Below are 22,059 nucleotides of genomic sequence, written 5' to 3' on the forward strand. Positions count from 1 at the left end.
ACACACACACACACACACACACCAACAACCAAACAACAACAAAACTACAAAATAGCTATACTGAATTATAAAAATAAAGTAGTAGAATGACCTCTTTCTACATAGAGGTCCTGATGTAGCTCTGGCTGTCCTGGAACCTAGCTGGCCTCGAACTCGCAAAGACCCTTCTGCCTCTGTTTCCCGCGCGCTAGGATTAAAGGCGCGAGCCAGCACGCTCGGATTTAGAGCCTAAACTTAAATTTTTGGATGCTGAGAATGGGAAGCGGCGAGCCCTCTGACTCCGGAAATCCGGTTGTGCACGTTGTGGCGGCGGCCGTAAAGCCAGGCCGAGCTTTGCGACGGGGTCGTGGAGCCCTGGCGACGGGGAGAGCATGGGGCTGTACGCGGCGGCCGCGGCCGTGCTGGCCGGCGTGGAGAGCCGCCAGGGCTCCCTCAAGGGCTTGGTGTATTCCAGCAACTTCCAGGTAGTGAGGCCGGGGGGGCTGGCGAGCGGGGCCGGGGAGCGGGGCCCGGCGGGGTCGGGATCGGCGTGGGGTGCAGCGGGTGTCCCCTGTGTCGCGCAGAACCTGAAGCAGCTGTACGCGCTGGTGTGCGAGACGCAGCGCTACTCGGCCGTGCTGGACGCCGTCATCGCCAGCGCCGGGCTCCTGCGCGCCGAGAAGAAGCTGAGACCGCACCTTGCCAAGGTGAGCGGCGGCCGGAGGCTGTCACCCGTGCGTGGCTCGCACACCACTTTCCGGGGTCCCCGGTTGAGCTGGGTCAGATGGGACTCCCCGCCTTGGAGCAATGCAGAAAGGGGTTCAGTGAGGGCGAAGGCGCAAACTAGCAGTGGCTGAGGCTACCTACGGGACAGGGGGACGAGGATGGCGACGACGGTCGGGGTCCAGAGCTCTGCTGCATAGGTGGCGACCTGGGGGGAAGCTTCAGGCGTGGGGCAGGACACCCGGTTCACAGACGGCATCTGCTCTGCCTCTGTACCCGCCTGCCTGTCTTTTTGGAGTGCTGGGAGATTGAACCCAGAGTCTCCAACAAGCCATAGAAGTGTTCTCCCACTGAGCCACACCCACAACATCGCATTGGACAGCATCGCTAGACAGATGCTCAATTTTTGAGCAGTACCCCCAGCCCCTCACTGGGGGATTCTAGGCAGGGGCTCTACCACTGAGCCACGCCCCCAGCCCCTCACTGGGGGATTCTAGGCAGGGGCTCTACCNCCTCACTGGGGGATTCTAGGCAGGGGCTCTACCACTGAGCCACGCCCCCAGCCCCTCACTGGGGGATTCTAGGCAGGGGCTCTACCACTGAGCCATGCCCCCAGCCCTTCCCTGGGGGATTCTAGGCAGGGGCTTATTGCCCAGCTGCAACCCCTATTTCTTCTCTGGTGGATACTAAGCAAGCTTCCTACCCTGCTGCTGAGCTTTGCTCTCAGTCTGTTGACTGGCAGATGCTAGGCAACCTTTCTACTGAGCTGTGTGCCCAGCTTTTGTGAAGTTTTTTGAGACAGGGTCCCGCTAAGTTGCTCAGGAAGGTCTTAACTTGGTAACTAAGGTTGATCTTCAGCTTTTGGCTGCCGCCGCCTCCGTCGTCTCCTCTTCTTCTCCCCTTCTCTTCTTCCGTTTTTAGAGACAGGGTTTCTCTGTCTCACCCAGACTGTTCTGGAACTCACTCTGTAGATCAGGCTGACCTCGAACTCACAGAGAACCACTTGTCTCTGCCTCTTGAGTGCTGGGACTAAAGGCGCCATTACCCAGTTAGCTTGTAGTTTTCTTGCTTATGCATCTGATGTTGCTGGGATTATAGACATTTGCCCTCACATCAGGCATTAATTTCTTTTGTGATCTTGGGCAAGAAAACTCCATTGACATGACCATCTGGATAGGTACCTACTCCTCCCACTGGAGGGCTTTATGGTATTAATATTGTTTTGTGGTTTTTTTTCCTGTCCAGGTGCTAGTGTATGAATTGTTGCTGGGAAAGGGGTTTCGAGGGGGTGGAGGCCGATGGAAGGCGCTGCTGGGCCGGCACCAGGCAAGGCTCAAGGCCGAGCTGGCCCGACTCAAGGTTCGTCGGGGTGTGAGCCGAAACGAGGACCTGTTGCAAGAGAGCTCCAAACCTGGCCAAGGTGACTTGGAGGCTGAGGGGAGGGAGGGTAATGGCCCTCAGGAGGCTTGCTTCCCTTGCCACTGACCGCTGTGACTTCTAGCCTACCAGGTACCACGGTTCGTGCGTGTGAACACGCTCAAGACCCGCCCTGAGGATGCGATCGATTATTTCAAGAGACAAGGTTTCTCCTACCAGGGTCGGGCTTCCAGGTGAGAGCTGAACCTCGTGCCTGGGTGCCTTCATTTTCCTCTGTGTCCAGATTCTTATGGAAGTAGGAGTCTGTTAGAGGAGAGACTGGGGGGTGGGGGGGTGTAACGTGTGGGGTAATGACTGCTTTCTCTAGATGTTTTTCCTACTTTCCCAATAGAATTTGTTTTCTTTTTAAGAAAGATGTTGCTTTGTTTTAAATGATGCACATCTGCGTGGGTGTGGGTATGTCTGAGGACGTTGGACTGCTGGACACGGTGCTAGGAACTGCATGTAGGTCCTCTTCGAGAGCAGTGTGTCTTCCTAACTGCTGAGGCACTCTCTGGCCCTGGCAGCAGTTCTCTGCATCTTCTGAGATCTGCTTGTTTGTTTTTTTTCCCCTGAACCCTGGTGTTCTTGGGGTTCTTGTTCTGCATTCTGTGACCCTCTGTTTGCTCTTTAGTCTCCAAGGTGCTCTTAGCAACACGGATTGATGTTGCACGGTGTGACGTCATCTAACCTGGGCTCTGAACACACAGAGCATGCACTTTGTACTGCACGTCCCCACACAGCCCACAGACACTTCGAGAAGCACCTTGGCACAGCTTTGAGACTACTGCATACTGGGGACTGCAGTGTTTTACTGCATACACAGTCTAAATACAGAAAACAAAGACTTTAACATTACCCTGCTGTCAAACTGCCATTCTTAGTTATCAAAATAGTCTGTCTTTGGATTGCATTGCATTAGAATGTCTAGTTTGGTTTTTTTTGTTTGTTTGGTTTTTTGGTTTTTTTTTTTTTTTTTTTGGTCTGCAGAGTGAGTTCCAGAACAGCCAAGGCTACACAGAGACACCCTGTCTCGAAAAACAAAACCGAAAGCTAAATGAAAAGATTAGTATTTGACCTGTTGACTTGAGTTTTACAAAAAAAATTATTGGATAGATTTTGGCTTTAGATCAGGACAAAACTCTCAACTATTTTCAAATGGCCCCCAACACACTTCCGTCATTCTGTGTCACATATTTATGTAAAGTACTGTTCTCTGACATTTATAAAATCAATATACCAACCCAATTTAAACTCTTAATTCTCACTAGTGTATGTTATGTGAGGACATGCCCGGCCACGTGCCTGTGGTCAGCACACAGACTTGCAGGAATGGGTCTTCTCTGCTTCTCTGCGGGTCCCAGGCATTGCTCGGGTCCTCAGACTTGCGCAGTCAGTGCTTTTACCTGGTGAGCCGTCACTGACCCTTGCAACTTCCTCACCTTTTCCTCAGAGGCAGGGGACAAGGCTATATACCTGTCATCCCAGCGCTGGGAGCTGAGATAGGATTGAGTTCCAGATCCTGTGTCAATAAAACAAACCAGACCTAGAGCTAGAAATGTGGCCCAGCAGCTAAAGGGCGCACATTGCTCTTGCAGAAGACCCGAGTTCAGTTCCTGGCACCCGTGCTGTGTGGCTTGTAACTCCTCCTCCATGGCACGCTGATGCCTCTCGGTACCTGCTCTCACATGAACATGCATAATTTAAAACAACCAATCTTTTTAAAAATGAAAAGCAGGGGAGGTGGCTCAGTGGTTAAGGGCACAGACTGCTTTTCTAGAGGACCAGAGTTTGGTTCCTGGCAGCCACATGGTAGTCACAACTATCTGTAACTCCAGTCCTAGGGACTCCGACTCCCTCTTCTGGCCCTCTACAGGCACTGCATGCATAGTGGTGCACAGACAAAGCACCTGGACACAGAAAATGAAAGGGTTAAAATCCAAACCTAACCGGTGGTTTTCCCCGCCAGCCTGGAGGACTTGCGAACTCTCAAGGGGCAGCATTTTCTTTTGGATCCCTTGCTGCCTGAGCTTCTTGTATTCCCTGCACAGACAGATCTGCACGAGCATCCGCTCTACCGCGCTGGTCATCTCATCCTGCAGGATAAGGTAGGGAGGTTGGGAGGAGAGGGAGGAAGCATGGGGAAGTGACTGCAGGGCTGTGTTCACCCAGCTTCTTGCCATCTTGTGTCCTGCTAGGCCAGCTGCCTCCCAGCCATGCTGCTGTCCCCCCCACCAGGCTCCCATGTCATTGATGCCTGTGCCGCCCCTGGCAACAAGACCAGCTACATTGCAGCCCTCCTGAAGAACCAGGGGTGCGTGCTGGGGATGAGCTTCGAGGCCGAGGGAGGGTGGGGTCGGATCTTGTCTTTTGTAGGGGAAAGTCTCACTAAGTGCCTGACAGCTCATAGCCTAGTCCCAAGCCAGGCTATTGGTTTGAGACAAAACTCCCTCAGCTTTTGGGGTTGTCTGTGGCAGTGACCCCTGTAGATGATTTAAATATTTTGTGTCCTAGCTTTTTGGGTTCAGGTGGTAGTGTATTGGGGATTGAATCCCCAAAGCATGCTGGGTAAGCACTCTGCCACAGAGCCACACTCACAACCCCTCACTGGGGGGTTCTAGCTAAGCCCTCTAATGCTGAGCCACGCCCCAGACCTGTGTCCTAGCTTAGCACACATTACAATTTGATGATATCTAACTGTGGGCCTCCGTGTTCCGTAATCGTTCAGTTCAGGGGCTGGCAAAATGGCTCAGTGAGCCCTTGCTGCTCTGCCAGCACCCATGTCAGGTGACTCCCAACCTGTTTTATCTCCAGTTCCATGGGTTCCAACACCTTTTTCTGGCCTCCACAGACACCTGCACACGTGTGGCAAAGACACATAGAAGGAAATTCTCAGTTCATTCTGCCTCTGCTCTTTTCCCTAGGAAGATCTTTGCTTTCGACCAGGATGCTAAGCGGCTGGCAGCCATGGCTACATTGCTGGCTCGGGCTGGGGTCTCTTGCTGTGAGATAGCAGAGAAGGACTTCCTGACAGTCTCTCCCTCTGACCAGCGTTACAGCCAGGTCCAGTACATCTTGCTGGATCCTTCTTGTAGTGGCTCTGGTGAGATGGGGACAGTGTGGCTCTGGTCATAGGCCTGTAGCAGCTTGGATCCTGGAGGCGCCCAGTTAGTCTTGGTGTTGCTTCGGACTTGTGACTACAAATGCTCTCATCTTTAAAATGGGAGTTTGGGTGTGGAAATGGCTTCATAATTGCAGCTCTTTTTCCACAGGCATGCTGAGCCGGCAGCTGGAGGAACACGGGGAAGACACACCTAGCAAGGAGCGCTTGCGGGCCTTGGCCGGCTTCCAGCAGCGGGCTCTGTGCCACGCACTCAGGTTCCCCTCTCTGCAGCGTCTGGTCTACTCCACGTGTTCCCTTTGCCAAGAAGAGAATGAAGACGTGGTCCAGGAGGCTCTACAGCACAACTCAGGGACATTCAGGTAATGGTCCCCAGGTCTGAGGTCACAGGTGCTTCTCACCAGGGTCTGAGTCTTCCCCTTCTCCACAGGTTGGCTCCTGTCTTACCCGCGTGGCCTCACCGAGGTCTGAGTACCTTTGCAGGGTCTGAACACTGCCTCCGGGCTTCCCCTGAAACCACGCTCACAGGGGGCTTCTTCATTGCTGTGTTTGAACGTGCAGAGGTTGTGCCAAGGTGAGTGAGGAGCTGAGGGCTTTTGTTATTGAGGCAGTATCTGTGTAACCCTGGTTGACCTAGAACTTACTATCTAGGTAGACCAGGCTGGCCCCAACCTTTTTAGATCTGCCTCTACCTCTGCCTCCTGAGCTAGCATATCTGCTAACCTCTGGCCTCTTCTCCCAGCCCAGCCCCACAGACCAGACCAGCAATGGATCCAGAACCTCTCAGCCAAGCCCCAAAGAGAAAGAGAAGACGCAAAGCAGCAGCTGGTGCCAGCATGCAGCCAAGCACATAGGCACCGAGTGCCCCACGGCCAGCAGAACCAACCGTGCTTACTGTGGGAACCCTGCTCTTCTGGGAAGGAAGATGACGTCCTGGCACTCCGTGTCCCTCACTGGACCCAGTCCTACCAGTCAAGAGTTCTTCGCTTCACAAATAAAGGGCAAACTCAGATCTATGACAGATCACAGTTTTATTTTTAATGACATAAGCAAGAACAATCTCACATTCATACTAAAAATCTCAGCTATACTCACAGGAACTCAGTCTGTGGTGGGAAGCCCCGGCCTCCCGTCCCTGTCCAGCGTGAGCACGGACAAATGTGCTCACACACCGAGGCTACTCCAGGATGCCTCCGCAGGGGCCTGGATACAGGCCTGCTGTGGAGCTGAGGTAATTAGCTCAGACTGAATTGCAGGGAGGCCCCTTCCTTACCTGAGGCACAGGTAGAGGCTTTGTGTTCAGACCCCCACCCATCTCCATCCTTGCAGGCATTTGGGACTTGAGGTCCAGCTCTTCTCCAGCTCCACACAACCCAGCCTAACCNCTGGCATAAAACATTCAATCCCAGTCACAAAGGGAAGGGGACCAGTTACAGCTACATCACACTGTTTATAAAATAATCACACTTATANGACAGGTCTAGAAGGCGCTCTGCCCTCAGCTGCTCCTCGGGGGGGGCTGCTGGGGACAGCTGTGAGCCCCTCCTTCACACAGGCGTAACTATACAGCTAATTCTACTATTCAATAGCATTTATACTTAACCACCCCAGTGAACCAAGCTTGAAGGAATTTTAAAGGCAATTTAGCTTAAATACAAAAATAAATTTTATTTTGTTAAAAAATGTTTAAATATTTTTTTCTTTTAATTTAGACACACGCATTCATACTTCTCCCAAAGAGGATGGACATGGCAGCCAGGCTCTGGGGCCGACAGGTGTGGTATGGTTTTGGAAAGAAAGGGTAGGTAGGACCCTTTTGAGAATACAACTAAGGACTCTAAAGTGTAGTTCATTAATGTAGAACTCCAAACACAGGCAGAAGCTGCNCTGGCCTGGGTGGGCTATGTGGGGAGGATCAACAGAGGGGAAGTCTTTGCTCCCAACAGGCTCCATCCCCTGGGCTGCCAGCCCTTAAGTCAAAACACTATTGAGAATTCAGGAGTCAGCACTGTGGCTGTCACGNGGTGCCACTTTCAGCATTCAATTAGCTAGGCCCANGAGGGCCCAGGNGACATTAAGTCCGGCATTACTAACATGCCGCCACACATACAATTCAATTCTTCCTCCAAACTCGATTCAAGGAGCAACACACATTAACATCAGACAAACACAGTACAAGGCTTGGAAAATACAATCCCGAAGAGGCAAACTAGCCCATGGGGTAGTGGCAGGTGAAGAGGCAGCGAGAAGCAGTGGTGGGCGGTCTGGTCTNTCTGCCCCAGGTCTTCCTGGAGCAAGCTTTGCCCTCCCCTGGCTCTGCCAGGCTAACAGTCTTGAGCCCCCAATCTTTTAGAGGCTNTATCAGCAGAGGGCTGGAGATAAAACAGACTTGGCAGGAGAGGCAGAACAGTGCCCACTGGGGTCTCCAAGGCANAGCAAGATTCACTGCCATTTAAAAGGAATGAATCTCACAGAGGACCNGTGAAGGACAAAGCAGCAAGAAATAGGGAGAGATCCTGAAGGAATCAGAGGAAGAGAACCACTTCTTATGGCCAAACCAAGCAGGCAAAGCTTAGGGACATTCCGTTTCCCCCAACCCCACNTCATGTGTATTAGGGATCCAAGTGGATGCCAGCATCCCCCCCATGCCCAAGGAAAGGGGGGAGCTGCCCAGGTTACACACTAAACAAGCGCTGGGGCAGCAAGAGGACAATATGTACACGTGTTTTCTCAGTTCTCCAGCCTNACCAGTGTGACTGTTCAAGTAAAGTACTGGGCTTCCGTCCCTCCGTGGGGCACTCGCTTCCTCTANAACAGAAAGGGCCAGGCTGCCGCTTCCACCCTGGCGACGCACTGGGTTCGCTATGGAATTTGAAGGGTCAGAGGCTCTTCCTAGCAGGTGCTGAGGTCCAGATTCAGGCAAGGGACGGGGGAGTGGAGACAAGAGGCAGGGCTACTTCTTGCGGGTGTGCTGCCTTCCAGCCTGAAGTCGCTGTCCAGCCCCTGGGGTCTTGGATCCCGCGCCAATGGAAAACGAAGGGGCTGCTGATCCTGGAAAGAATTAACAAGACTTTACCAGGGTAGCCGCCACCACAGAAAATGGGCTGGTGCCTTCATCTGGGAAGTCAGCCAATAGCAAAACCTAAGTGTTCCATTAGGGCTTCTGAAACCACTGGGAGTCCTCACAGCTCTTAGCTAGAGAGATGGCTCAGTTAAGAGCACTGGCTGCTTTTTCCAGAGAACCTAAGTTCAATTCTCAGCACCAACACAGATAGCAGCTCACAACTCCCCTGTTCTAGGGAATCTGACACCTTCACACAGATGAACATGCAGGAAAACACCAATGCACATAAACATAAAACACACCAGCACAGGGCTGGTGAGATGGCTCCGTGGGTAAGAGCACCCGACTGCTCTTCCAAAAGTGCAGAGTTCAAATCCCAGCAACCACATGGTGGCTCACAACCATCCGTAACAAGATCTGACGCCCTCTTCTGGAGTGTCTGAAGACAGCTACAGTGTACTTACATATAGTAAATAAATAAATCTTTAAAAAAAAAAAAAAAAAGAAAACACCAGCACTTGGCTCCTCAAAGACTTGAGTTTCCTGAGAAGACTCAACTTGTGCTGTCCAACTTCCCTGGACCCTGAGGACCAGCCACCTGCTATATTCCTCCTCACTCCTCACCTACGGAACAAGGACGCCATGCTGACAACAGACTGGTGGCTTACCAAAAGGTCCAACTCCAACAAAGCCTTGGGCAGGTGTTGAAGAGGCCCCAAATGAGAGGCTGCTCCCTGTGGTGCCTACTCCTGGGGCAGGGGCACTCTGCCCGAAAGTAGGTGTGGATGTGCCTAAATGGGAGACAGAGAAGTTAAACACTAGACTATTAGCAGGCTTGTCCCCAGCACCCAGGGCTGATGAAGCCAGCCTCTGCCACTTCTCCATTATGCAGCTCAGTGAAATGTGGGGCTGTCAGGTTAATCCCTCTGCCCCGCCCTCTCATTCATTTCGCAGGGTCCCTCTTCTCCCAGGATGCAGGATGTAATGTCTCAGGGCTGTCTTGCTCTGATGCTGCTTCCAGACCACTTCTCTCCCCTCCTACCTCAAACACCCAATTCCCCTGTTTTGCTATTTTTGAGACTGGGTCTTCTGCTATGTAGCCCAGGTTGGCCTTCAACTCTCCAACCTCCTGCCCAAACCTAAGTGCCGGGATGGCAGGCACGCCATAACACACCCGGGCCAATTCCTGAGGTTCGTTCGGGTCCCAGGCTCTTATTAACAGTTCTGGTCCTTTGGAGGGTCACCTATCAATCAATCACCTCCCCCACCCAGGATCCTGAATCATCACCCTCCCCATCACCATTCTTAAGTGACTTCACAAGATTCATGACCTTGTAGTGCTAATCACACACACACACACACACACACACACACACACACACACACACACTAGCTGAGTATTATCTGGGGTGTGTGTGTGTGTGTGTGTGTATTTGCACCAGAGTAGTAGTCATCTATGGGAGAGTACAGAAGCCAGAGGTTGACACAGAGGTTGACACTGGGTGTCTCTGGAGTCTCTCCCTGGCCTGGAGCTATTTTGGTTAGCCTGACCATTGAGTTCATGGACTCTGCCTACCTCCACACCCAGCATTGGGATTACCACTGCCTCACCAAGCTTCTTAGCACAGGAGACTGAATCAGATCCTCACACTTCAAGCATCAGGCACTGACTACTGAGCAGTCTCCCCAGCCCCATCCACATACTTATTCCAGAGGCTGCAAGCCTTCCACTGTCTCTCATTACATCCCTTTTCTCATGTTCCCAACAACTCCCTCAACAGACCTGCATCCTGCCTGGGGCCATCTTCCCCAATTCACAAGAGATTCTCTCCTATTTACCAAAGAAGTCAGTGGCTCTCAGGGCCAAAATTCACCCTGCATGCAGCATGAGATCTCCTCACCCTTAAGCTTGAAATTCTATTGTGACTTCCCTGGACATTTAAAATCCAGACAATGAATCCTAGAGATGATGAATCCTAGCTATGACCAACCTTGCACTCTGCCAGCATTGCAATCTTGCCTTACTCTCTGCCCATGAGCCTGCCATCCCTGCTTCTGTCTCTATGCCCTGACAGTACCCTCGCCTGCAGCCTGCAGTGGGTATATGCCTATCACTGTAGCATTTGGGAAGATGAAGTATGAAGATCTTGAATTTGAGGGCAGCCTGGGTTACACTAGTAAACAGTATGAAACACACATACACAAAACAAACAAGGAGCCAGTGGACTGGCTCTCAGTGAAGACGGGCACTTGTAGCACAAGCCTGGCCACCTGAGTTGTAGTCTCAGAATTAAGAAGGGGAAAGCAGAGAACCAACTCCATAAAGTTCTATCCTGATCCCTATCTGTAGACCATGGTAACGTGCATATACACAAATACACACATAAACACGCATGGACACACACTATAAATTACAACAGCTGAGAAGATGGCCTGGTGAGTTAAAGTCCTTCCTGTACAGCATGAGCAACCATATGAAATAAAGCTAAGGATGACTGTATACACCAAACATCTTTTCCTTTCATTCATAAACCTAGATTCAATTTTCAGCACCCACATGGCAGCTCACAGGTCCCAGGGATCTAACACCCTCTTCTAGCTGCTGTGGGCACTGGCACACATGTGATATACAGACATATGCACAGCCAAAAGACACATACACATAATATCTATCTTTTAAAGATTTTTTTTTTTTTAAAGTGTGTGCATACACAATGCAGTGCCCATGGAGGCCAGAAGGCATCAGACACTTGAAGCTGCAGCTATAGGCAGTTGACAGCCACCTGATGTGTGTGCTAGGACTAAATTTGGGTCCCCTTTAAGATCAGGAAGTCTTACCCACTGAGTCATCTCTCCAACCCTCCAGAAACCTTTCCTGACTGCACAGGTTCCTCCCATGCTAGTTTGGATTGTCAGTTGGTCTGTAACAACGCAGACTATTGTGCACTCACCCTTAACAGGCCTGCCAAACTTACCTCCAAACACAGGCTTGCTTTCAGGTGCGCTGCCCACACTGAAGGCAAAGGGTGAACTCTGNCTGGGTGCGCCCAGGGTGTTCTGACTCAGACTTCCCCCAAAGGAGGCGGTGGTGCCCGTGGTCCCACTCTGTCCAGATCCAAAGCTGAAAGTTCCAGAGGTGGAGCTGGTGCCTGGTGTAGCACTAAGTCCAAAGCCTCCACTGCCAGCAGGAGCTGCTGAGCCACCAAATGTGAATGGGGATGGAGCAGAGCTGCCAAACAGAGCTGCTGCTCCCACTGTTGGTGGTCTGTGTGGTGGTAGCGGCAGCGGCAGCAGCAGCAGCACCAAAGCCAGATGTGGTGGCTGACCCAAAAGAAAACACAGANGTGGTGCTACCGAAAGCTGGCTGAGTGCTGGCAGGGGCGCCAAAGGTGGAGGCTGCNGCTTTCAACCCTCCGAAAGCTGGCTGTGCAGCACTGCCAAAGGTGGCTGGGGCTGGGGCTGGGGCTGCCGAAGGGGCTGAGGCCACGGAGTTGCCGAAAGTGAACGAGCCGCCAAAACTTGGGGCAAGTGCTGGCTTGGTGGCCCCATCGGTGGCTCCAAACGTGGGCTGTGAGTTGGCTCCAGGGTAGGTGGGGAGCGTGGGCTTGGCACTGGAGCTAAAGGGAATGTTGAAGGTGGGGGTGACAGTGTTGCTGAAGGTCAGCGTGGGCTGGCTGGTGGTGGCAGGGGCCGAGGTGGAGGTGGTGAGGGTGCTGCCAAATCCACTGAAGCCACCACTGCTACTGCTGGCGGCGGTCTGGGCAGAGCTGGCGAGGGGCTGGCTAAAGGAGGTGCCTGCTGCAGATGCTGCTGGGGCAAGGGGCTTGCCAAACTGGAAGATGGAGGCCAGGGCTGGGGTGGAGCTAGAAGTAGTAACAGGGGGGGCTCCCCCAAACAGAAGTGACTGGTACGTGGAAGTCATGGTACTACTGGCAGTGCTCGCAGTGGTCACTCCAAAGCCAAACACAGGCTTTGAGGCAGAAGCTGAGGTGCCAGAGGCCACCGTGGAGGTGGCAGTGCCCAGGCCAGTGAAGAGAGGAGCTGATGTGGCTGTAGTGGTGGCTGTAGCCGTTGTCTGCTTCAGGGAGAAGGGAGTTGACAGGGGCATGGCTGTGAATGGCTCCATCTTGTCAAAAATGGGCTTGAACTTGGGAGCCGTGGTGCTGGCTGTCGTGGGGGGGGCGGTGCTGGCTGGAGCTGTGGTGGCGGCGGCCGAGGAGCTACTTGGTAAGGGGTTCTCACTCTCACTTTTAGGTGTGGCTGGAAAAATGGGCTTAAACATGGGAGAAGCACAAGCCGGAGGCGGAGTGGCAAGGGAAGAAGAGCTGGCAGGTGGACTCAGCATGCCAAACAGCATGCTGGGCTTTGGGGTTGGGGAGGGAGCTGCGGAGGCTGGGGTGCTGACAGACTGCTCAGTACGAGAGACTCCAGGAGACTTGGTGTCAGTGAGTGGGGTTATAGAGGAAGCAGAAGCCAGCCCCAGGAAGGTGGCTGCAGGCTTGGAGTCTGAGGAGGTGCTGGCTAGGGGTCCTGCCAGTGGTGAGACAAGAGGGGCCAGGAGGCTGGGGGTCTTCGGAGGTGAAGGGGCTGCAACTGTTGCTGCCTCAGCAGGTTCTGAGAAGAAAAGAAAGTGAGGGTGTCTGAGGGCGGCACTCAGCATGCCTGCCCCCTCCAGCAGCCACCCACAGATTCCAGGAAAGGCAGAAGGGAAGAGTAGGGGAGCCTGACTAGAGCTGCACGTGTGGCTACTCCTGCAACTCTGTCTGCACTTCCTCACCTACACATGCCTGCTCATCTCAAACAGCCATCATGTTCACCACCCCAGCAAAGCGGCGCCTGCCTGGCCCTGAGCTACATCAGCACGCCTGCACCCTATAGTGTGAGAAGTCAGCTACAGTGTGTCCATGTGCAGTAGCACGAAGGCACTAGCTGGCAAGGTTCACCAGCCTTACCCACAGAGAAAGCGACTTCAGTTATTCTAGGCCTGGGGTCCCGAAGGCGAATCTCAGTCATATTCACACCTCCCATAGAGACAACACTCTCAATTTATCAATGACACAGATTCAGGGCAGCTGCCTTTGAATCACAGTATTACAGCTGTCCCTGTGTATTTCCAGAGCACGGCATGCTGAAGCCTGTAAGTCCAGGACACACTGCTCTGCTTACCCGAGGATGATGGGGCCGGAGACTCCTGCATCTTCTTCAGGCTCTCCAACAGTGGGTTAGAGCTGGGAGCCGGGACGGCAGCCGGTGAGGCAGCAGGCCCCACAGTAGACAGGGTGAATGTGAAGGGAGGGCTGCTGGCAGGGGGGCCGTCCTTGGCTGAGGAGGAAGCATCATCTGGAAAGGAGACAAGCCTCTTACACGGGAGCTCCTTCCTTCCTTCCTTCCTTAAGTCACCGCTGGCTCTCGGCCTGCGCTCCAGCACGCAGGAGTGCCGGCAGAAGGACTAAGAATGGGAGGCTAACCAGTTACACTATTGTTACATTATTGTCACAAACAACAAAACTTCCATGTCCCATGGGAAAAGTACTGGTGACAGTTCCTGGTAATAAGACGACCCCTGGTGGAATCAGGGGGGACAAACATCTAAGAGCTGGTTGTAATGGTACACATTTGTAACCCTGCACTTTGGAGGCTGAAGCGGGAGGAGGATTATGACCCTGAAGACAGTTGTCTCGGATAATGAGACTCAAACCTAAATGGAAAATCAAGTATTCTCCAACTGCTCTTCTAAGGAAAGCTGAAAGGACTAGAGACCCTGGAGCATGCCACACCCAGCCTTACCTGGCTTGTCCTCCAAGATCTTGTTAAACCACTGCAGTGAGGCTTTCCTCTCCATGTCCAGGTCTTCAGCAGTGATGGCATAGCCAAGCTCTGGGGGCGGAGGCTGCCCAAGGGAACGCAGACAGGTTAGGTCAAGCCCCAGACGCTGGAGACGACCCTGCACCCCAGTCTCCCAGAGACTAAAAGAGCTGAGAAGGATAGACAAGACACACCAAGGCGAGCTGGTCCCCTCGCCGGGAGGGCAGCAACTGGATCTTGCGTTTGCGTTGCCCGGAGCTGCCAGGTGTGGGTGGGGAAGTCCATGAACTCTGCTGCTTCCCAGTGGCTGTATCTGTAACTACAGACAGAAACAAGGCTTGCTGACCTCCCTACTCAAGGACAAGACTATCTCCCATGTCCCACCCAGAGCAACATGGTGAGGTGAACTGCCACTGTAGATGCTAATCTCGGGCCCCATGGTTTCTCTACCTACCCTTTTCTCCTGGGGACTCCTTGTCTGTCACCAAGGGAGCTGAAGAACTAGACTGCTGACATGGCTCCTCCTCTCTGTGGGGATTGTGAAACCTAGATGTTATTTGGGAAGGCCTGGAGGCCGCACAGCACCTCACGCACACACTCGCACACTCCTACTGCTCTAGTGTCAGCATATCACCACGTGGCAGTTCTTGTAGAAACGAAGGCAGGCAGTTGTTACAGGCCATGAGCAACCAGCCTTTCATCAAATATAGACCAGGGATCTGCAAAGCTTCCCTCAGAGCCTGCCAAGTCCAGGCCCCAGACAGCATCTTCAGGCTCTAACAGCGGATTAGTGCTAGGAGCGAGGAGTGAAGCTGGTGAGAAAGTAGGCCCGTGACAGACAGATAGACAGACAGACAGGGAAAATAAAAAAAGACTGGGTGGCAGGTGAGGCCAGACACAGACAGACCTGATCCCCGAGGGAGCCGAGCTCCAGTGAAGGGTGAGCTGGGGCCAGGGACTCAGGCTCCCTGCTGACCCGGTCCACTCAGCACTCCACTCCCAGTGGCCTCTGCACCACTCCCACTGGAGTATGAGACAGAGAAGGAACCCCAACCATCAGTTGCCCACACTGTAGGACAAGGACACAACTCTAGCAGGCACTTTGCTGCTCTTGTAGGGTTTGACTCTGATTTGCTGAGTCAGAGAAAAGTGCCCAACAGCGAATCCTTGTTAAGCCCGCTGCCCCTGTCCACACAAAATGACCAGAGGGACCGGTCATCACCTTGTCTTCTTGGCTGGCCTCTCTGGCGTCTGGGAGCGGGAGGAAGCTGGACTGGAGAAGGGAGAAGATGTGGGACCGCTCCTCTTCCACAGCTGCAAGTCAAGCAGAGACAATCTGAAACTACTACTGACAACACAGCTATGCAGGCAGATCCCCTGACCTGGCTAGGCAGGAAGGCACATGTCTTTAGGGCTACTGATAGACTGTCTCAAAAAACTAAAAGAAAAAACAAACAATCACAGTAAAACTAAACTTTTTTGAGAGACTGGTGAGATGGCTCAGTGGTTAGGAAACACTAGCTGCTCTTGAAAAAAACCCATATTTGGTTCCCAGCATCCACACCAGACTGCTCACAAATACTGTAACCCAATTTCTAGGAGGATGGATGCCTTCTGGCCTCACACAGGTTCAAATAAATAAAAAGAAATAAAAGGGCTGGAGGGATGGCTCAGTGGTTAAGAGCACTGACTGCTCTTCCAGAGGTCCTGAGTTCAATTCCCAGCAACCATATGGTGGCTCACAACCATCTGTAATGGAATCCTATGCCCTTTTCTGGTGTGTCTGACAGCAGCAGTGTACTCATATACATAGAAATAATAAATATTTTTTTAAAAAAGAAAAAGGTAATACTTGTACTCATTATATATTCTAACAAAAATCATCTACAGTAAAAAGTACAGCCTCTATTTTTGCAGATTCTGTTATTCCATGGATAGGAGTATTAGATACAAACTGGGCATGGTGGTGCAAGCTGAACACCTAGTGCTTGGAGGCTGAGGCAGGAGGATCACTACTAGTTCAAACCCAGCCTGAACTTCACAATAGCCAGGGATACATGAGACCTTGTCTCAAAAGGCAAAAGCAAATACCAAGGGTGACTGATCTACCTGCAGGAGTCTGCGCAGTTCCTAGTGTCGATACCAATACTGGATCCCAAGTATGCCTGACAGTGGAGCTGCCTGGCTTCCCCACCTATGGGAGCTAACTCTAAACAAGGATGACATCTACTTCATGAATCAAAGCTTACACTAAATCCTCGTTGCCTATAAATCTCCTTTACATTCCAAATGGAACAAACCCTTTCTAAATCAGCACCATTTACTGCACTGTCCATATGCAGGTTTGCTCCATTTGGACCAGGTTTGCTTTCTGTTCAGACCCACTGATCTCGTTCATTTGCTATTTAAGGCTTTGTATTCCAGTTAGCCTAGAGACAGGGTCAGTGCAAAGCAAAAGCTCCTGGCCCTGAGATGTACCTGTGAAATGCCACGGGTGGAGCTGTAGGAGCTGGTGATGGCATTGCGGCTAGAGCTGGGGATGCCTCCTGTGCACGTACTAGTCAGGGAGCTCACAGAAGAGGTGCGAGACCGTTTGTTCAAGTGGTCATCTGAGCTCTGGGAAGCCAGACTTCTCTTCAGGGAGCCAGGCCTAAGAGAAAGGAAGAAACGTACATGCGCTAGTGCAGGTGTGTTCTTCTGCGATTTCCTCCACGGTGCCACACACCTTTCTGAACAAACCTGAAAGAAGACCACAATGCTCCACATGGCCACTGTCAGCAGATGATACGGCTGCCTGTGCCTGACAAAGTGACTGGGTAAAGGCACAGCACGGGAAACACAAACAGGAAGGGTTACACCTTGACTGTGGTGTCAAGGGGACAAAATTTAATGTCTGTCAATGGTCCCTCAATAAAGCTGCTAAGAGAAAAATCAGAGCTAAGCCTCCAACCGAAAGAGAAATCTCCCATAATCCTTTCTGTCAACCTGTGTTACCTAGCCCTACTAGGGTACGATCCTTTTACCTTTTCCCAGGCAACCGCATCAACCACAAACCAGTTGGTGACAACTGCAGCAAAGTGTGCTTCCTCTTCCTTCCGTGCCTCCTGCTGCAGCAGGGCCAGCCAACGTTCCCCTCCTTCCACTAGCACACCATCACCTTGGCTTGCTCCCAGATGCCTGTGCCTCCTCTAGGCTGGAGCCTCCAAACCCCCGTCAGCCTTTCCTGCCTCGGCGGTCCACACCACATGTGCATGTCTCCCACGGTGCAGTACAGTGAGCTGAGTGCAAGGCTTGACAGAGCCTTTTCACCACACTGGAACCTATGCACTTTTTTTTTTTTTAAAAGATTTATTTATTTATTATATGTAAGTACACTGTAACTGTCTTCAGACAGTTCAGAAGAGGGAGTCAGATCTTGTTACGGATGGTTATGAGCCACCATGTGGTTGCTGGGATTTGAACTCTGGACCTTTGGAAGAGCAGTCNGGTGCTCTTACCCACTGAGCCATCTCACCAGCCCACCTATGCACCTTCTGTGCAAACTTCCTCTCACACACTCCATATCAACACTTCATGCCCCACAGAAGCCTGTGGTCCATTTGTGAAGGATCAACTGCACCATATTAGTGAAGCAGAGTGAGAGACAGCAAGCACGAGAGCTGGCTGACTGCTTTAGTTAGTGGTTTACTTAAAGCATGCTTTACCGCTTCACTTGCTACCTAGAACAGAATACCTGGAAAACTACCAGGTTATTGCCCTTAACAACATGACCACAAAAGCCTACACCTGTCAACTATAATACGCCTTTAAAACAGGCCGACTGCTCATACTCGTCTGTAAAATCATCCTTGCTTATTCGTCTCACCTCATAGTTTAGATGAATAGAAGATGAGAATATGAATGGGCCCAGGACTGACCAGGATCTTTTTAGGAGCTGTCCTGGCTTCAGTCAACTAGTGACTACATCTCTCTACTTTCAGAGCTATCAGAATACTTACTCCAAAAAGATTACTGCAACACTAGCACAATATATACACAGTCACTGTATCATTGTATATACACAACATTAGCACAATATATAATTATATGTATGTAAAATGTCATTAAACGCGGGCCGTGGTGGCGCACGCCTTTAATCCCAGCACTCGGGAGGCAGAGGCAGGTGAATTTCTGAGTTCGAGGCCAGCCTGGTCTACAAACTGAGTTCCAGGACAGCCAGGGCTATACAGAGGAACCCTGTCTCGAAAAATCACAAAAAAAAAAAAAAAAAAGTCATTAAACATGGGGCCCTCTGGGTATTGCACTCATATTAATGGAAAAACCTGGAAAGAAACTGGAAAGGAAATATCTAGGGCAGCCGCTGTCAGAAACACTTTTCCCAACCAGCAGCATCCCATCACTGAGGATCACTAAGCAGCAGCATCCCATCACTGAGGATCTCACTTACTTAGGCACAAATGCAGCAGGCACTCCGTTGGCCACAAGGGGCTCGAATGCTGAATGTCCGCTCCCACCGCTATCATGGCGCCTGTGATAAAACAAAAAAGTCCTCCATGAAACAGCATGCCTGTCCTCCCAACCCCCTCAATTCCCTGGACCTTACACAGTGGGATGAAAGAACTAACTGACCCTCACAAGCTGTGCTCTGACCACATGGCCATGTGTGAACCAACTCACAACAAACAAAACTGAAAGCTTATTACTCCTGGGGCCTAGTATACATTTCATACTAAACAAGAAAAGGTTGTTTCAAACCATTCAGTTCTGTAAAGTACATTACTCTAAGATTGACCTGGTAAGTAAGGAACAAGAAAGAATCTCCAAATGCCCCAATTATTCATGTGTACCACAAGAAGGGAAAACATTTTAAATCAAGTTCTTGTTATTCTGTGCAAAGTACACCAGAACACATTCCATAGCCTCAGGCTGCCTTTAAACTTCCAATGCTTCTGGCTCAGCCTCCACGGTGCTGGAATTACAGGGGCCAGGTACACACATGGTGCCCGTGATCACAGCTGCCTTCCAACCACAGGGAAAATACCAACTCCTCAGCAACAGATGCACCATGGCTAAGACACTTCCCTGGACCACAGCAGATACCATTTCCTCCCTGGTCATTGGCTCACTCTGTTTAGCTATGGGGGCACAAATGCTTACTTGCTATTCCTGCAACTCCTCTGATAGCCTTTCGTCCATCAATGCAGGGGCCATTTCTCAAGATTTCCTTAACTAGTGGGAGGCACAGCAATGCACATATATAATCCCACCACTTGGGAGGCTATGGCAGAATGATTATGAATGCCAGTCTAGCCTAGACTACACAGTGACCTGGACGATAAACATTGTCTCAAAAGGAAGTCAAGAGCAGAATCTCCTTCACGTCCTTTTGTCATCCAGTATCGGAAATGGCCAACTGAAAATCTGTCAGCTATAAGTAGTCCAGACAAAGGGATGACAGCCACTCTTCCCAGGTGTGTGGTGCACTGCAAACTAACCGAGTGCTTCCTCATTATACCAAGAGGCCTCCTCATTTCTAACACTACTTCCTGCTCTCATACACTTATGATCTGTAATTACCTTGTTAACCATTTAAATAAGTAGCCTTGTAGGGAGTGCTGGCAAATGGAGAGGAGACGGCCTGCCTAGGTAGCAAGTGGGAGGCTAGGGCTACAGAGCAAACCTTCTCAAATACACCCATCCCAGGAAAACACACTGGGGGTTGGAAAGCTGGCTCAGTGTGAGTAGGGTGCTTGTCACCAAGCCTGATGACTTCCTGGCCCACATGGCAAAAGGGGAGAACCAAGTTGCTTTCAGGCTTCCACATATCTTCTGTGGCAACTGTGTACACCTTCCTGAGCCCCCCACCCCAATTAAGTGAATACAATGTAATTTAAAAATTTCAGAAGTTGAAAAAAAGCTGGAAAAAACAAAACAAAACACCAGCTCAGTAGTTTAGAGCACTGGATGTTTCTGCAGGGGACCCAGGGTCAATCAATTCCCAGCACATACACTGAGGCTCTTATTACCCATAACTCCAGTTTCAGGAGCTCTGAACGTCTGAACTCAACAGGCACCAAGCATATAAAGAAAATAAATAAATAAATAAATAAATAAATAAACAAACCCAAACCCCACACATACCCGTGTGTGTGTGTGTATGTATGTATATATATACATATATATGTGTGTATATATATACATATATATATATATATATACACACATACACACACACACATATATATATGTATATATATATAGTACGTGAACAAACAAAATTTTGTTACCTTGAAAGTCCCATAACAAAGAGGAGTAGGGCCTAGCACACAGTAGGTGCTTGATAAGCATTTGTTGAACTAAAACAAAAGTAGAGGGCTGGGTCTATGGTACAGCTGCTGCCTAGAACGTTCCACTGAGGAAGCAAGGGTTTGTGGCTTGGCAGTGAACACTTGCATAGCATGCAGCAGGCCCCAAGTCTCTTCCCGAGGACCACAAAACAACCACCATAAAAAACAAAGGTCCTGTATCTCCTGATGACCCTCTCCAACCTTTCCTTTGCACACTCCGGAAACTGCTTTCTCTATTCTCACTAAGTTCCCATATTCTAAAGAGAAAATTGGTTCTGGTCATCACTGACAGACCTACTATGCCTTTCATTCAACAACACTATTGCTATTTAACTAAAACAACAACAAAACAAAACAAACAGAACCACACAACTGGAGGGGGAAACTCTCAGCATTTACTTTTGAAAATAAAACTTCACAGACTAGCATCGCATCCAAGACAGAGAGCTGGTCACACAGGCTGAGGATCCCACTTTTCGAGGTAGAAGGGCCCAGAGTTCAAGGCTAGCTCGAGTTGTAGAATATAACAACCTGTCTCAGAACATTAGGAGAAGGGTGAGTTGAGTTGGGTGGGTGGTGGGTGAGGGCCAAATGCCAATGCAGGTTTAAGTGCATGAGGACTGAAACTTACCTAGCCCATGCTTTAAGAAGTTAACAGTATTAAAGCCCTTTACCAAGCTGCTCCAAAGCTCAGACTGGAGCTGGCCTCTACATCTCCCTGGTAAGCGCCACCACTTGAATTCTCTGGAGCCCCCGCCCCCCCCCCCCCCCCGAAAGCAGTTTAACACCCTACTGAGACTGCCCACTACCTTCTCTTGTTTTCCTGGCCGTCAGGGTGCAGCTGGTCTTCCTCCGCCACTGTTCTTTTCTTCTTCTCCTTGAGGGCGTTCAGGACAGTCTCCTTCGCACAAGGATCTGGAGCAATACTTGATGGTGAAGACAGGGTTGTATCGAGGATCTGCTCTGGCCTGTAATGAAAGGCAAGACTCTGGAGACAGGATATTTTAACTCCCATGCACGTACAGAACAGGAACTAGAAGCTAAACGAAAAGCAAGACCTTGGCTCATCTACATGTAGAAACTACCATGACTACAGGTCAGGCATGGTGGCATGAGTGTTTAATCCCAACAGTGAGAAGCAGGAGGACCATCCTGAGTTTCAGGACAGCTTGAGCTACTCAGGCAATTTTAGGCCAGCCTGGTCTATGAAAGTGTGTGCGTGTGCACGCTTGCGCACAGGAGAAATGGCTCAGTGCTGGAAGTTGCACAATCACCAGGACTGGAGTTCAGGTCCAGGCCCCACGCAACCTGCAAACCCCTAGAAACCCAGCTCCAAGGGGAAAAGGCCAGCCGGGGCTCCAGCAGCTAGACCCGCGCGTGAGCCTCAGGGCCAGCTGGGGCTTCAGCAGCTAGACCCGCGCGTGAGCCTCAGGGCCAGCCGGGGCTCCAGCAGCTAGACCCGCACGTGAGCCTCAGGGCCAGCTGGGGCTTCAGCAGCTAGACCCGCACGTGAGCCTCAGGGCCAGCTGGGGCTTCAGCAGCTAGACCCGCACGTGAGCCTCAGGGCCAGATGGGGCTCCAGCAGCTAGACCCGCACGTGAGCC

General features: G+C 51.2%; 2 protein-coding genes across 3 annotated transcripts in view; one reads left to right on the forward strand and one right to left on the reverse strand.

Annotated features, from left to right (window-relative positions):
* Positions 1-349: 349 nt before the first annotated feature.
* Positions 350-6,875, forward strand: Nsun5 (NOP2/Sun RNA methyltransferase 5). Of its 2 annotated transcripts, none has more exons than XM_029533594.1 (10): positions 350-464; positions 564-686; positions 1,948-2,122; positions 2,204-2,312; positions 4,088-4,226; positions 4,317-4,432; positions 5,043-5,221; positions 5,391-5,601; positions 5,670-5,805; positions 5,982-6,875. In XM_029533594.1, the coding sequence occupies exons 1-10, from the start codon at positions 372-374 to the stop codon at positions 6,486-6,488; spliced, it is 1,788 nt and encodes a 595-aa protein (XP_029389454.1). In that variant the 5' UTR covers positions 350-371; the 3' UTR covers positions 6,489-6,875. The 2 variants fall into 2 exon arrangements, with proteins under 2 accessions (XP_029389454.1, XP_021078254.1); XM_021222595.1 differs by having other exon boundaries at positions 5,670-5,813; positions 5,982-6,260.
* Positions 6,876-7,891: 1,016 nt separating this feature from the next.
* LOC110339096 (nuclear envelope pore membrane protein POM 121-like) overlaps positions 7,892-22,059 on the reverse strand; it is a 17,577-nt gene continuing 3,409 nt past the window's right edge. The window contains 12 exon segments of the mRNA XM_021222594.2: positions 7,892-8,290; positions 8,972-9,094; positions 11,279-11,544; positions 11,546-12,917; positions 13,470-13,643; positions 14,091-14,193; positions 14,303-14,427; positions 14,563-14,636; positions 15,331-15,422; positions 16,587-16,758; positions 18,556-18,636; positions 21,265-21,423. Of these exon segments, the coding sequence (XP_021078253.1) occupies positions 8,193-8,290; positions 8,972-9,094; positions 11,279-11,544; positions 11,546-12,917; positions 13,470-13,643; positions 14,091-14,193; positions 14,303-14,427; positions 14,563-14,636; positions 15,331-15,422; positions 16,587-16,758; positions 18,556-18,636; positions 21,265-21,423 (2,839 nt within the window). The 3' untranslated portion in view covers positions 7,892-8,192.

This window comes from Mus pahari, chromosome 23 (assembly GCF_900095145.1).
Source record: "Mus pahari chromosome 23, PAHARI_EIJ_v1.1, whole genome shotgun sequence".
Taxonomy (NCBI): Eukaryota; Metazoa; Chordata; class Mammalia; order Rodentia; family Muridae; genus Mus; species Mus pahari.

Coding starts and splice junctions, on each gene's coding strand:
- Nsun5 (XM_029533594.1), top strand. CDS start 372: ATGGGGCTGTACGCGGCGGCCGCGGCCGTGCTGGCCGGCGTGGAGAGC. Junction 5,602..5,669: donor CACAACTCAGGGACATTCAG/GTAATGGTCCCC, acceptor CCTTCTCCACAG/GTTGGCTCCTGTCTTACCCG. Junction 5,806..5,981: donor TGTTTGAACGTGCAGAGGTT/GTGCCAAGGTGA, acceptor CTCTTCTCCCAG/CCCAGCCCCACAGACCAGAC.